The sequence below is a fragment of the Melopsittacus undulatus genome, chromosome 12 (genome assembly GCF_012275295.1).
Source record: "Melopsittacus undulatus isolate bMelUnd1 chromosome 12, bMelUnd1.mat.Z, whole genome shotgun sequence".
Classification (NCBI taxonomy): Eukaryota; Metazoa; Chordata; class Aves; order Psittaciformes; family Psittaculidae; genus Melopsittacus; species Melopsittacus undulatus.
Window position 1 is genome coordinate 16,562,589 of NC_047538.1, and position 16,747 is coordinate 16,579,335.

The following is a 16,747-nucleotide window of genomic DNA, read 5'->3' on the forward strand; positions in this document are numbered from 1 at the left end:
AGGAAGAGTAGTCATTAAGCAGCTGGAGGGCTCTGTTTTGCGTTATTGAATGCTGGGGAATAAGTCATCAAAGACTGAAGATCCTAGGTTGGCAGTGTTACTGCCTGAAGAAGAGAGCTGTCTGCTGACACCATGTTCCCTTGCCTTGAGCATACCTTTCCTTCTTCCTAGTGTTTTGTTTCACTTAGAGCTTTGAAGAAATTCATTATTGATTAAGCATCGGCATCAATCCCAGTAGCTCAGTGCTTTGGTCTTTTCTCTCTGTGTCCCAGTAATACAATAGCCTAGAAAAGAGATGCTGTGTTGAAACTTTGTCTTCCTGCTTTCCCTTCATGGGTGTGTGGCCTGGGGACCACATGGCCTCTGTTCGGAGACCTTCATGCTTCTGTTCAATCTCCCTTGCTAGTGAGACCTAGAGTTCACCTCCCACCGACACCTATAATGAGGACTTGGCTGCGTGAGCCTCTTTTTCCTTCTTTGCAACAACTTGCTAGGCTTGAATGCTTGGAGCTGTCTGAATTTTTCAAAACCTTGGCCACGCCAAGAATGTTTTTCTGTAGGGTGTTGTTTTTTATGTCTTCTGCTCTCCCCCCTCCTGCTAAGACTCATGTTTCACTCCGAGACACTTGAGCATTTCACTGCATGATGATGAAGAACATGAAGAAGACATCAAAGACACAAACACAAACAAGGTCTGTCCTGACTTGGAATCACTGATTGGAGTATACGGTATGTATTTTTTAGACAATGTCTGAAATTCAGTATCAAGATTCCCAGGTACTGCAGGTACTCCTTCTTTTTATGTTCAGACCATTTGTAGTGTAGCCCTTAACCTTAGCAAAGGGTTTTCTCATAAGCACTACAGCGGAAAATGCTAATTTTACTCTATCAGACCACTAATGAACAGCTGTCTCTGTTCTATCCTGTGATTAAGCAGAGATGATGATGAAGCTGTAACAAGTGAGGGGACAATGGTAGCAACGAGGTGCAAGACACATTCCTTCATGAGGGACTAAACTGTCCTTACTGTGACTTGGAGAAGGCAGTTCCACCTTTGTACTGCCTTATGCGTTTGCTGCGAGCAAATGTTGACAGTTTCTTGCCTATCTCTTTAATTGTTTAGTTGAAATAATGACATCTTCCTCTTGAAAAAATCCTAATTAGCAAAATGTTGAGTAGGTCAAACTCTAATTGTTTTGCTGTGCACTGGAAATGATTTGGAGGATATTTGCACATGTCTGTAGGGTATTCCCAAGACTGCTATAAATCGCTTTTTCACTTATAATGACTTGTTGATAGCGAGCCTTTTGGAAAGGAAAGCTTTGACATTAAACACTGGATATTTGAGGAGCTTATTTATGAGAATTCAGCACCAAGTTAAATGCCTGTTGCTGTGGAAGAGGTTCTTGGCAATGTGATCATATGGGCATTTTTAATGTCAGTTTAGTTTTGTTTTACATGTGTTTCTGAGTTGACCAAAAATATACCAATGATGAAACCTGTAAATGCATCACTGACTGGCTAATGTCTCAGCACTAACCAAGTGGGGCTAATCGATTTAGCTCAGCTGTGTCCAGACTTTCTGATCCTGTAATCTGTATTGAGCTGAGTATCTTGTATTATACATTGATTTCATTTGTCAGAGATCTGAAGGACAGAGGAAATCTGGAGTAATTCCCAAGTGAGAGATGGTGTCAGCTCCCTAATAGTTTTAGCACATCTTTGTGGAAACAGACAGGGGAATTGTGCAGCTGAGTCCAAATGACCCATCTATTGACTCACAGAGGGAAATCAGATTTTCCCCATATTTCCAGCCCAGCAGCAGCTGGTGACCTGTTGCACAGCTGTATTCCCAGCATGGGAACCAAACCTGAACCTTTCAGGAGCTGCAGGTGGTCTTAGAGCCACACAGCAGATGTCTCAGCTCCGAAACTTACTCCAGAACAGACGTTTAAGATGGAGTTAAACTGGCAGCTCTACATGTGGAAGAAATTCAATGAATGAATGGAGCTGTAATGGTCTTTAGTGGGAAAGGGCCTGGTCTTCAGTTCTTATGAAGCAAATTTATCATCATTCTCTTACAGATAATTAGGCATTTTGGAATGTTTGGAATCAAGATTCCTGTTCCCAGGGATTTATACAGGAAAAAGAAGGAATCATAAAAGCTGCTAATTGATTCTTTGTAGTTTGTTCATTACTAATTATGCACTCATGCTGCAAGATGTGTTGATATGGACTCTGGTTTGAAAAGGTGAGAATAATTTCTGCACAGCCATAAGGGTTTCAGAGCTGAGTTTCATGGGAGTTCATATTTCATTTATCTAACAACATTCTGTGGTCACAGAAGAGGTTAGATCCATTTCCTTTACATTAATAATTTGGGGTTTGTTTGTCTTTTTCATTCAGGTCTGGCAAAACCCATGGGATTAGTTGAAGGTCCAGGAGGCTTGGGCCAGGGAGGAATGGCTGCTACCCTGAGAGATGATAGCCATGAATCAGAAACTAAGTATGAAGAATATGGTTACAATGCCCAACTCAGTGACAGGATATCACTGGACAGGTCCATCCCTGACTACAGACCAAAAAAGTAAGTTGAATTCCACATTATTATTAAGAGTGATTGGTTGTTGTTCTGGTGGCATTCTTTTCTTCACATCCCTTCCTGGTTAGAGAATGACAGCAGTTACTCATACATAAACCCCTGAGTTTAGTGAGAATTAAACAGACCAACTGCCATCTCATGCATGAAGTGTGCTCATTCTGTGAGTAACACATTAATATGCATATGCAAAGGCTCAGATGAAAAACTGCATCAGGGTATTGGTGCTTGTTGGTTTGGTTCACCTAGAAAAAGCCAGGTAGTGTCAGCTTGAGCCCACTATCAGAGGTGGGAGCCTTAGTCTGTGCTTCTTGTAAGATGTGCCAAGAAACACTTTGTAGATACTGGTCACTTTAAAAGCTCCAACACATCAAATCAACAGCCTTTTCTTTAATTGCATTTGATGTTCTTAGAATTGTTTACTCAGGGTTTACAATGTGCTGAAGCAAGGACTGAGTGTAATCAATCGGGGTTCTATGATTGCAGTAAGATATTTTTTGTCTTTGGAATGTGTATTTATTTCTATTCCAGTGTTGTATTCTTCTCATTCCCGTGCTACGTTTGACACTGCAATTATATGTTTATTATTTGTGCTGATTTATTATATTTTGTATTGAGCATCTTTCAAATCTTTCATATTTATGGAGTTATGTATCTTCCAGATGAGACATCCACACTGTCATCCTGTGAATGACAATCAGTAATGTCTTAATGCAGAGGAGATCAGCAGCAATGCCTAGTTGCTCTCAGGAGGCAGAATTGAAAGGAATACTTAATTAATTTCTAATAATAATCTTGTGTTTTAAAAGACCCACTGGGGCTCCTAGGCAGAACTGAAAGTTAAATAAAAAAGTATCTTATTAAGTGGCAAGAAAAGTTTAGCCAAGCAAAACAGCTGCAGACTGCAATTGAATTAGGATTTTAGGCAGTTAGAGCTGCCAAAAAGAAAAAGAAGTGTAGCAAAACAAAACTTCAGCTTAACTACAAATTTCATTAACCCTGTTACATATTCATGTCATCTTAGAAGTTTTGACTCAGCATTTGTTTCCTCAGACACTTGCTATACGAAAGAAAACCTGGATAAAAAAATGGCAAAGAAAGAAAATGTGCTTTGATATCACATCGTGGCTTGTCCAATGGTCTCATCTCTCCATCTCTCTTGATGGATCATAAAAATCCATTTATTCTGGGGAAAACAGAGTCTGTAGTTATGCAGATACTTGAATTGTGCATCAGATCTGGTCCAAAGACCCTTAAAAATCAGTGTATGTGAGCCAGTGAGGTTTGACCTAGCCTGTTATTAGCTGCTGTGGTCAAGTAGATGATAAATGAGAGTGCTCCACTAGGAAGTACAAAAGCAAAGGTTGCAGAGCTTGGATTGAGCTCAGTGGCTGTCAGAAGCATGACAGCATTTGCAGTGCAGTGATGTTTCACTTCAGATTATGCTCTTTCACAGTGTTACTTGGAAGCTTTGATGAGTCATTCGGATAAGCTTTTTGACATGCTCATTTTGGGAATCTCGTACGGCCGTGCTGCATGATTAACTGTCGGAGTTACCGGGAGAGCTGCCTTCCTTGTGGCGTTTTGACATTTTTGCAGTGGTTCTAGTTAGGTCTAGATGCTGAAATTGAAGCACTTGCCTCTAGATACTTACCCTTCAGACTGAATTTGCCATAAAAATGAGTGGAAGTTTGGAGAAGATGGAAGCTCTTAATACATGAAGAGTTTTATCTACTTGTTTTGTCCAGCTTTGTATGCTGACTTGCACAATGGCCTCATCTTTCTGTCTCTTGATAATAGCTCTTGTTACTGAGCCCTTCTCCTTCTGTTTGTGATTTATATTCATGTCATTCCCAAAACTTTTCATTTTTAAGAAGGAAAGACTTTTCATTTTTAAATTGAGAAGTTAGAATTAATGTCTAAGTCCATGGCCAGTCGGTTAATAAAAACATTTACCTGGATTTGCATTCATAGAATCATAGAATAGTTAGGGTTGGAAAGGACCTTAAGATCATCCAGTTCCAACCCCCCTGCCACGGGTGACTTGCCTGTCACCCAAGGCTCTGTCCAGCTTGCCCTTGAACACTGCCAGGGATGGAGCATTCACAACCTCCCTGGGCAACCCATTCCAGTGCCTCACCACCCTAACAGTAAAGAATTTCTTCCTTATATTAAACCTGAACTTCCGCTGTTGCAGTTTGAACCTGTTCCCCCTTGTCCTATTGCTACAGTCCCTGATGAACAGTCCCTCTCTGGCATCCTTACAGGCCCCCGTTCAGATACTGGAAGGCTGCTATGAGGTCTCCACGCAGCCTTCTCTTCTCCAGGCTGAACAGCCCCACCTTTCTCACCCTGTTTTCATATGGGAGGTGCTTGAGCCCCTGATCAAACTTGTGTCCTCCTTTGGACTCGCTCCAACAGCTCCGTGTCCTTCTTATATTAAGGACACCAGAACTGCACACAGTATTCCAAGTATTCCCAAAGTATTAAACCATCCTTTTTACCTATTCTGGCTTCCATTTAAAATGTTCAGATCTGCATACAGCAGTAAGAATTAAAGAGATAAAGAGAATTTATGCTCAAGTCTGCATGGCATAGACACAATTTATGAATGTAAACATGAATTTCTTATGCAAATGTGGGACTTGTAATATTCCAGGCTTAGTCTTCTTTTAAAAGACATTTGATCAGAAATACTATCTTTTAGTTCATTTTATCTTTGAACTTCCATCTTATTGTTGTTCAGTATCTTATTCTGGTAGAGCAGCCCTTTTGTTCCATCTAGTAGCATAGCTTCAGTAAACAATCAGCAGTTTAATTGCTTTTCAGGAGGTGCTTTCATCCCCATGCAGCAAATCAAAAGAATATGTTACATTAAAGAGATGTCAGGCAGCGTGACCATGAAGGCTCCTGAATTGAAGTCACCTCCATGTCCTTCCACTGCAGTAAAGCCTGCAAACCTGGGTGGGTAGTCCTGCTCTCAAGGTGCTTTTCCTAAACAATTGCATTGTGTTCTGCCTTCCTACCTCCTGCTGACAATGCAGATACTCCTTTTCACTCAAAAGCCTTTTCTTTAACATAGCAATCACTAAGGAAAGGAGACAACAGCAGATATTTTGCATGTTTTGTTTGTGTGCCAAATAGAAGCAATGTCAGTAACTAGCTTGCTTGTGATTACAGTTCACACTATAATTACAGAATTATAGTTTGATCTTAACATGGTGTAATAAATGTCTCAGCTTTTTCTTCTCAATATCGGAGGCATAAAAATATATTTCAGAGATACATAAATAATATCAATAACTGAAGTTTTCAGGGGCCATACCGTTATGGAAAATAGATTGCAGAGAGCTCAGGATGGTTAATGTAGTGGCCTCTTTTCCCAGCAGTAAAGTATTAGCAGAACTTTCTAGCCCTCACTTAACATACCCTATTTCCTCTGTGCAATGGAAGGGAAGACCCTTCTCTTGTAAGGAACAGGTTATTTTATATGCGGAAGCACTTGGCTAAGCTAGAGCTTATTTTGTGATTCTCTGGGAAAAGTGTTATTTAATGATGAAATATTACTGGTTTAATTTCCATTTATGTTCTTCCATATTCAATATGAGTGTGTTGTGATCACATAAACCTGAGTACTTAGTGGAGATAAACCCAGTGGTGGATCACCCTTATGTATATGTACAGGGAAGTATAAGTGCATCTATTTATATCAGTTATCCCTACCAATATGTGTACGTGCAGAAGAGCCTTGAATCCTACCCATGGGAATGCTGTCAAATCTGCTGGGCTGTGTCCAGGCCTCTCTTACCATATGTCGAAGGGTCAGTGTTTAATTGAATAATCAAATATAGATGTGGAGCAAAACAGCTGAGATTTTGATAAAGGTCCCATACTTTCAAAAAGAAGTGCCCATGGTCAGCCACCTACAGCCCTGCATGGTCTTTTGTCTTCAAGTGGCTTAATTTGTTAGGGGTACTGAGAGTAGGGAAAGAGAACAGGTTTAACTGGGACAGGCTGCATTGCTACAGTAGGCTTCAGGAATGGCAGCAGCTTTTGGGGGAATAGCAGCTTTCACTGCTGCCAGCTGTAGCAGAAAGTATCTTTGTGCTCCAGTAACAGAGGATCAGACTCCATCCTTCCCAGTGAAGGAGGTGATCCTGCCCCTCTACTCTGCTCTCATGAGACCTCACTTGGAGTATTGTATGCAGTTCTTGTGTCCTCAACATAAAAAGGACATGGAACTGTTGGAATAAGTCCAGAGGAGGCCATGAGGATGATTAGGGGACTGGAGCACCTCCCATATGAAGACAGGTTGAGAAAGTTGGGGCTGTTCAGCCTGGAGAAGGCTGCGTGGAGACCTCATAGCAGCCTCCCAGTGTCTGAAGGGGGCCTACAGGGATGCTGGGGAGGGACTCTTCATTAGGGACTGTAGTGACAAGACAAGGGGTAATGGGTTAAAACTTAAACAGGGGAGGTTTAGATTGGGTATAAGGAAGAAATTCTTTACTGTTAGGGTGCTGAGGCACTGGAATGGGTTGCCCAGGGAGGTTGTGAATGCTCCATCCCTGGTGGTGTTCAAGGCCTGATTGGATGAAGCCTTGCATGACACAGTTGTGAGGTGTCCCTGCCAATGGCAGTGGGGTTGGAACTGGATGATCTTAAGGTCCTTTCCAACCCTAACTATTATATGATTCTATGATTCTACGGTGCATGGAGACAGAGGCAATGCAGCCCTGTATGACAGTACATTTTGACTTTGCCAGAGATGAAGAATGCAGGAATAAGTCAAAACCTTTGTGCATTTCATTCAGGGGTGGGGGGAAGGCCCCCAGACTCTCAAATGCTGTTTGTTTTACAGTGCAGCATCCTGGAAAGTTGGGAAATGTCAGCTAACCAGATGCTTCCAAAACATGAGCATCGTCTCACAGGAGAACATCAATTCCCCAGTTCGCTCTGGTGCACAGGCTGGATTGCAAGAGAACACCTGTAAATCTGGCATTTTCTAACTTTCCATCACTTGACTTTGCAACTTAAATAACTTCTGGGGTTTCTTTACATGCGGGACACGTCCACACATAGGCACACATGCACTTGTCAAAAGCACTTGCTGTGATGCATTATGCATCCTTTTGAGAAAAGTTAATATGATCCCGGAGCTTCCATAATGGCTAAATTGGCTTTTACAAGAAATTGTCACCTCTTGGTGAGGATCTTTAAATTAACTGATCTTTTTTGTGCAACTTGATGCCGAGTGCATTGTGCCACTTCAGTGATAACAATAATGCTAATATATGGATTCAGTCTGCTGGCTCTATCAGCCAAAGAAGGTGTTTCTTTGTGTTATGGTCATGGATGTTTGTACTGAGAAAATTCAGCCCTAAAGAACAAACTTATTAATGCAGAGGCATCTCAAGTCTTTAGCCATAAAAGGTAGAGGAATCTAGGTCTCAAGGAAATTACTTTCATTTATTCAGTTCTTCTATAGAGGTGAGCATTTTCGTTGCTTGCTATAGACATTTCACAATAGCGAAGGAATTGCATCTCTAGGGCTCTGAAGTGTAATTAATGCTTCACTCCACTCTATACCTAAGGAAAAGCTTTTTTAATTACCTATCAAAAAGGATTCTGGAATTGATCAAACAGTGCTATCAAGAGGGCAGACTTGGTAAATAACCTCTGATTTGTTCATTCAAGGATTTAATAACAGTCGCTAGTGTGAGGCCGGTAGCTAGAGAACAGCCCTTCTGTAAGAGACTGTCCTTCAGTGACCGGTGAGCTCATGCCTTTTGAGAACACAGGATGCTCACCTTCACTTTTAACCCTTTCTTTTGGCAGTAGAACTCTGTGAACTCACTGTGATACTTGAGCCATCAGTCGGCAGCACTCTGGAGCCAAATAATGTGTGTTTGCAAGCTCTGTGTTGTGAGAGGACGATAGCAGTCTGGTACAATGACCCCTGCCCCAGGCTGTTGGAGCGGGCAGCTCCTCTGCCCGTCTGTGTTGGATGTCCCTGCAGGAACAGGGCAGGAAGGCAGATGGCTTTCAAAGAGCATCAGCTTTTGGATCAGTGGATTGGAGAAGCATAGACCTGGTATTATTTGATTTCCTCTACCTCTGCGGCTTGCTCTGCCTTGTGACCCACTTTTCAGATCCTCTGGGGCACAGGGTGTTTGCACTGCTTAGGAAAATGACACAAGAATCTCCAAATTTAAACAGACCCTGAGGATTCCTCTCAGGGTAACCAGAGTGCGACGTAATGGGCCCCTTTGCGAGGAGTATTTGGACTGGAACAGAGCCAGCAGTTTTCAGGAATCAGTATTTCTGATGAGCAGAAAATGACAACTGAAATGAGCCCTCCTAAAAATATTTTGTGTTAGGCTGAAACCTCTGCTGTAAAATGATTATTTCAATGTTTAGAGCAACGGAACATGCAGTTTCCTGTGTTAAGATAATGGTTCTCTACCATAAGATGCTACCAGTACTTTCAGATTGGTAGTCAGGTCACAGTAAAGGGAAACATCAGTTAAAATGAAGCATTTCCTTGTGAAAGTATTTGACAATGACAGTACAGGCACAATATTTTGGATTCACTTAGGCTTATTTTTTAATAGGAAACTTTTTGACTTGTGTTTTTGCACGCACTTTCAATACATCTAGAAAAAAAAACCCATGCTAAATTGTGACAAACCCATTTTGGCCATTCTGATTGCACATATGATGTAAGTTGAAGCAGAGAAAAGGGAAACCAGAGAACGAGGCAGACAGAATTACCTCTGGGCAACAGATTGGATGGTTTATTGGTGAGAAATTGAGTAAGAGCTGAAACTAACTCCAGTGTTTTAATTAGATCCCAAATCAATATCCAGATGTGGATTTTGAACAGTGCGGAGGGGACATGTACATACACGTGCCCTGGGACTTTATATAGATCTCAACCAGCTTTGCCAAGTTACACAGGCTGGACATTTTCCTCGGGCTGCGAATCCCCTACAAATAGCACAGGCGCCTTTGCACACAGTGTTATCTGTGTGCACAACTGGTGACACAGCTTCAGATGTACCCACGTCTGAGCTGACTTTTCATCTTGCCCAGGAGCAGAAGGAACTGGTGTGGTCTCAGTAAATCCCTTGTGCTGCTTCCTCTGTGGAGAGCCAGGCTCTGAACAGCTACTGCAGTGCTGAGTGTTGTAGTTCTGACTCAGTTCATCTGGGGTATCAGCTGGCAACCTAAATTTGCTCCTACTGTTGCCTCTGGGCCAGCTGTGCTTATTTGCGTATCCCTGCGTATGCCAAAGGCTTATCACTGCATGTTGGGAAGTGTTTGCTATTTGCGGTAAAGGGCTCAGTCTGGAACCCTGTAAAACCCTTGAGGGAAGGGAAAAATCACCTACTCCTTTGGCTGGGAAGAGAGACTCCCTGTGAATCACAACAGGGAGTCCCTCTTCCCTGGCACTGGCAGCCAGCCCCTGCACTGCTCTGTGTTTATGCAGTACTTCTGAGGATGTCACTGAGACCTGTAGTCGTGACTTGACCCTGTTTATAGAGACACTGGAGGTCTTATCCAAACCTCTGCTGGAGCTCTGCTTGCTTTGCATAAATAACAATGTATTAATTGGAATGCAGGCTCAAGCCTTTCTCTCCAGAACTCCAGGTCACCATCAGGTCTTTTAATATTTAATGAGTTATGCAGCATGAAATTGCTCCAGTGAGGAGACTGATGGAGGAACAGGTCAACATTGTGACTGTGATTCCCAGGAATGCTGAAAAATCTTGGGAAACTTTCCAATGACTTTGAGGACATTATCAGGGCCTTTCTCAGACTGATTTTGCTTGGCCAGCTGCGGTAGGGCATGACCAGGAGGGAGGACCACGAGATCTCTGCTTTAATCTGCAGAGGGGTTGGTCACCCCAGAGGGTTTGGGTACACAGTACCAAAGGCTTTTGGAGGACATGGCTCCTAAGCAGAGGGTCCCCATGAACCGGACTCTGTGCTGTGTCTGTGGTAGCAGTGCTGGACACGTGGCAATAGCTCAGTTATTTCTGATACTGAATTCAAGTTTTCTGAATTCCCATTAGATAAATTATTGATTCCCTTTTGTTCAGTGTTAGGCTTTCCAATTAAGTAGTGACTTTAATTATAGCACAAAGTGCATAACATAGACCTTGATTATTAACACTGGCCCGTGGGATAATGAAAGGAGAATCAGCAAGGTTAAATTAAAAAGAATCATAAAAATGAACAACCTTTTCCAAAACCCCACCTTATGTTCAAATGCAGTGATTTTCCCTGTTACATTTTTGCAGTGTCTTTGTGTGTATTAATTGTTGAAGACAAGTTCTGCATGACTGTCAGCACTAATAAATGTAGATTTAGTGAAGGCTGAATTTGATTAACTAGGGAGCATGAAAAATAACTGATTGCAATGTTGTGTTTAAATGCAGTGAGACTGGAAGCCATTCCCTGCAATTTGTCTGCACCAGAACGTACTCTTGAATACATGAATAGTTTACCTAAGGTGGATTGCATAACATTGACTAAAAATGAGACATTTAATTTAGGGTGATTGACTTGGCTGCCTCTACAGTCAATGGAGAAAATGACAACATGGTAGTATTGCTTATGATGTATATAATGTGTGATGTCCTCTGGAGGTACCTCCCTCGGGAGCCTAGGACAGACAGCTTAAATGGGATTTCAAGTGAATCCAATCCAAACTGTTAAATGTTCCAAGGCTCACAGAAACAAGAGGGAATTTCTGTATTAGCAGTACATGTTGAAGAATGACCTGCCAGCATGGGCAGCCTGGGTAAGGTCTCTGCCCTGCAGCTGTGGAGGCAAAACTGTGGATGCAGCACAGTTTTCAGCTGGGAGGGAAAATTAAAGATGATCAAAAAGCTGGTTTGCATCTCTCAATTTTTCTTACAGATCATAAGATAAATGTGTCTCCTGTGACCTGCACATTTACAGGTGCCTTAAGCACAATTGCTTTAGAGACTGCAGTGGTTTGCTAGAGAGCCACAATATTTTCATAGCAGGAGTATTCCCTCTGTAAGAAGAACAGTGGTGGGGTGCTGCCTTCACATTGTGCGTGCTGTCCTTTCAGAGGGAAATACGGATCTGTAATGCAGAAGCACTGCTGAGATCCAGCCATGACTTAACAGCTGTCTGCAGCTCTGTGTTGGCATTTCAGTTTCATTCGCTTCCCTCCCCTGGGTCCATGGCTGTTTGTTGCCTGCTATCACTTCCAGGGAGAAAAGGGTATTCCTGTACATTCCTGAGCTGTCATGTTATGTCACACTCCATGATACCACATTTACAGGATAAAAAGAAGTAACAGAACAAGTCAGGCAATGAATGCAGGGCAATATTTCTTTTCCCTTTATGTTTCCTTACAAGTCTTTCAGTTACACGACACCTGATATCCTTCTTTTATGGCTTTGAAGGAATTCTTCTAGCGCTTTGAGGTGATGTTCCCTTTTTTTTCTTTAAATGTGCATGTGAATTTAGTTCTGCAAACACTGCAAGATACATATTTTTTCCAAATGCCTAAAAATTAACTAGATTTGGGTCCTGATTTATTTAGATAGGTGTCATAGTCTAAGAAAGTCAAGGTTTCAGGTCAAATAACATTGAGGTTTTGTTGTTGTTTGTGTCTCTGTGATCAAAACATGAACAGGCCAAAATGTCAGACAATTTACTCTTCTGTCGGAATTGTGAACTCCAACTTGATGCAGTGTTTCATTTTCACTGTCAGTTCCTGCTTGTTTTGCTCATGTCTCCTGGATTCAGTGAATTTAGTGCTGATAAAAGTGAGAGACTCTTAAAACTAGCCAGAGCCAGAAGTACCTGAGAGTTACAGGCTCCCTGCCTTGGAGCATCTAGATGCCTTCCAAGGTTTTGTTTCTCTGAAGCAGCACCTTCCAGGTAAGTTGTTTGATGGTTTCCTAATGTTGAAGTATGGGGCCTCTGTCTCCAGCTCTCTGAAAAGCTCTTGGTTGCTGTTGTATTGCTCCTAAAGCTTCTGCTGTGGTCTCAAAACCAAGCCATAGTCAAACCAGGTCACCTTGCTGGCTGCAGCTCCAAAGGAGGTCCAAGGACAGTGGCTTTCCTTGTAGTCTGTGCACTCTTTTCCCTGAGTTTCTACCAGACCAACTGGCTGTCTTAAGAAATCATTGTGCAGTTTTGGCCTTCATCCTTTTGCCCGCAAGACATCCTGCAGCAGATGAATGTTCCCACTTGAAGCCTTCCCTTGAAATATGGTGCAAGCCCTGAGGAGCAGGAGCTCCAGGCCTGTGTTTTGTTCCCTCCTTTGTAAAGCCAGCATGAGGCTGATCGCTGTTCTCTATTTCTTGGCTGTCCAGGCACAGTTAAATAACCCTTGTGAAGCAGGCATCATGCAGTATGTGTTACTGAGCCTCAGAACTCCAAGGTGGTGAAAACCCCATTCTCTGCGTATAGCAGGAGGAGGTCTGGGTGTAAAATGTAGTGTAAAATCAGATTTCTGATCTCTGTGGTTGTAGATGGTTCTGTGCATTGAGAGGAATGGTCTTTGGAGCACTGGGAAGACAATTGGAGTACTTTGTTTTTCACAGAACTGTGATGGAGCTTAACTAGCTCAGGTGTTGGAAAGGCAGGTTCCCTGGGGAAGTTATGTAGACAGTTGTGCTATAGCTTATATATTGTGTAGGGATCACTTAAGCAATGACAAGATGCCATTCAGTGGAGAACAGCAGAGCAGGCTACCCAGTGCATATACACATCTGTCCTCTGATTGAATTTAACAGTGAAAATGAATACAGTTGTCATGCAGACATTAGGCAAAATCCAAATCCCCTTGGTCTATGAAGTACACCCACAATTTTGGGGTGGTGTGACAGGATTTATCAGTGAGGCATTAGGCAGCTTTAAATCACAGGAGGTTTTGTCTCTGTGTATGGTTTATTGCACAAAGTTCCCTGTTTCTCAGTTTCTAGACATGAAGCCCTCTGGAGCTGCATTTTACCTGTGAGATGCCTTCAGGTTGTCAAATAGTTCCTTAATTAGTTTATTTTCTTATTTGCTCCAAGGGATGAATATATTATTTATTCTGCGCTCCCAGACTTCTGTTATTCCGCGTTTATGTATTTTGTCTTCAGAATGACCTAGCACTGGGCTAGCCTCCAGGGTAGCATGAAACACACCTCTCTGGCAGAGACTGTACTTCAGACTTGACTAATGGGGGAATATTAATAGCAGCAATAATAATTAAAAGAGTTCACTAAAATACCCCAGGGTGTTGTTGCTAACTTAGACTGTACCCCTAAACTTCCAGAGGAAAGGCATAAATCTGAGTTATTTCCATCCATAAAGTGAACAGCTGTCTCATTCAGCAACTGGAGTAAGCTTTCATCCCCTCCGTGGATGTTTCATTAGGACACAGTTCTCCCAGAGGGTCATGGTGCAGTTTACATTAAGCTCAAGATAAAAATGACATTGAAGGTTTGCTCCTGTATTTTCTACGCTGCCTGAAAACAAATGCATGACCTCCAGCTAGTTCATTGGCTTATTGGCTTGGTGTTATTAACTCACACGTACCTCAGAGATGGGGAATTTGTGTTCTGTTTGCTCATAGAGGAGCACTCAGCTCCTTCACCTGACAATGTGGGAATCTCTGGAAGCAGTGGGAGGAAAGTTTCTCTAAGTACAGGTCTGAGCAAATAGTCTGAATGGGACAGGTTGAATGTGTCTGTCAGTAAATGGGGGATGAAGGGCATGGTTGTGAGCACAGGCTGGGCAGACAGTTAATGGGAATAACCTGTTTCCCCAGTGCAGAGCACTCCCTTCCAGGTTTGTTTCTGATGGCAAATTCATTTCACTCTGCAAACACTGAAGATGTGACTTCAAAAGGCCTACGGTCTATGAGCAAGTAGGAAAAAACACCAGACAACATAGAGTGAAAAAGGAAACAGGTTCTCAGCAGGCAGATTGGGCAGGAGCAGTGTGAGTGTTGAAGTGTTAGGTTGGCTGTAGGTTCTCAGAGGCAGGAAAAGACTAGCGTGTGTCCTTGGCTTGCTCACATTCACAATCACACTGAAGCACCTTGCCTGGTCTAGGATGTGTGCCGAATTTCTGTCAGCCTGAGTGAAGAGAAAACATATGTTGACCTGTTTTTCTGAACTAGGATAAGAGCCCATAAATGTACAAATCCCCCATACGTTGAAGTGTTTTGCTGCGATGAAGTGTGTGCCCTAGATGTTAGCTCTGTGCTAGACGGTAAATGTGGCTGGAGTTTTAGGCAATGTTTTTATTTCTAAATGTAACCAGAATTAAATTAAAATGCAAGAGTTTTCTAAAGTGCCCAAAATAATTAGGAGGCAAGAAACTGTTGTTAGCATGTAACTTCTAAATGCATGAAGCTGTTGAATACTGTGCTGTTCACCTCTAGCTGGCCTTTAATTTAAACAGAAGCTATAAAAGTGTAATTAGGCTCCAGTCCAATGAAGCACTTAAATATGTTCCTAGTTTTAAGTGTCTGAGTAACCCCAGTGAAGTTAAGACATGCTGAACTGCTTTACTTGAATAGGACATTTCATAAGGTAGTTACAATGCACAAGAGCAATCCTGCAAGTGTCATTGGGAAAGATGTAAAGAGGAGTAAAGTCCCATCTGTACTTCAGGATCTGACTCTTTTCACCACACTGGTTTTGCCCAGTGATTTATCCTGCAGGGTCCTGATCCAGAGTTCATTGAGATCTTTGGATGTGCTTTATCATCTGCTGTTAAAGAGGTTTAGTTTGTCAAGCAGTTCCCTACCCCTGTCTACTAAGGGCAATACATGTGGCCCATGCACCTTCATTTGTCCTCTCTGCTTGACTTGGTGACATGCCTTTTATAAACACGCGGCTGCTACCACCAGGCACTCTGCTCTATCCCATATAAAGCATCTAAACATCATGGATTTAATACTCCTATTTTCAGTGCTAAATCAATGTTCTTTATGCATTTGTTCTTGGAACACTGCTCTATTTGAACCATAATTCTTCGCACACACCATAAACTTGGCCTGTTTTCACTCTGATAGAAATTGATCATTTAAAGCAAGAAAAAAAAACCCCGTGACTACTGTTTAAACGTTTCAAGGCCATTGCTGGTTAGTCAAATCAGCTTTTGCATCAGCTCAACACACCATGTGCTGTGATTTCCAGGGAAGCATCACTTTTCTGGCCTACAACCAGCCTTACAACTGCTGGGACAAGGCAAAATTAAGAGCTTCTCACTATGGTTTGCCAGGCAGTGAGGGTATGGGTGTACTCAGTTTATGACTGACCTCCATTTGCTTGTTTACTCCTCCAATGGTCCTGTATTTGTACATAGGTGGAAAGAAACATCCTGCTGCATAACAGAATTTGACCAGAGATTACAGCTGGTCTCTTATGAAATACACTGGAGCCCATTAAAGAAAGGGTTGTTTGCCAAACGTTATTGTATGTCCTCCCAAGACCATAAAAGACGTTGTTAGCTGAAGTAATCATGGAAAATGATTGCATTCCTCTGTCCTCCTCCTTACTGCTGCGTACAGCAAACCTGTAATGAAATCTGTGAAGAGCTCTGCAGCAGTTACTTTGACAACTTTTTCATTGCCCTCCCTTTCTAGGTAACACTGTGATGCTCAGCCTCTGTCCTGCTGTGAGAGACTGAGAGAGTCAACGTTAAACAAAAGTACCTTGAGGGTTTAATATTAAATACTTGCAGTAAAATCTTTTATAGTACATATAGTACATAGTATTTACATATTGTTATCTGAATAACAAATAGCTTCAAGGGTACTTGAAGCAAACTGTTCTGTGCAAATGGGGAGTTTACTCATATATTTATTGAATATGATTCCTTTGATTTCATCCACTCCACTGTTTTTCCCTTACATCTGGCACGGACTTGGAGTGCAGTGAGAGAGGCATTTCAGAGAAGGTGGCATTAAGATAAGATAGTCCACTTCTGGATACCTGGGCTGTTACCTTCTCACACCTGCAGACATGCTGGGATTAATTCTTCCTTTGCCCTAAAGATCCTTTTTGGGATGCATCATGTTGTGAATGCACCCTTGAAAGTATTTGTTGGCTTCTTGAATGGCTCTTTCTGAACCTTTCTCACTAGAAAGGTGAGGTTTTA

At 42.2% G+C, this 16,747-nt stretch overlaps 1 protein-coding gene across 1 annotated transcript in view; it reads left to right on the forward strand.

The window, feature by feature from the left end:
• The window catches only part of GALNT9 (polypeptide N-acetylgalactosaminyltransferase 9), a 136,281-nt gene that overhangs the window by 25,741 nt on the left and 93,793 nt on the right, over window positions 1-16,747 (forward strand). Inside the window, exon 2 of the mRNA XM_034068422.1 lies at window positions 2,407-2,587. Coding sequence (XP_033924313.1) covers window positions 2,407-2,587 — 181 coding nt within the window. The remainder of the gene's footprint in view (window positions 1-2,406; window positions 2,588-16,747) is intronic.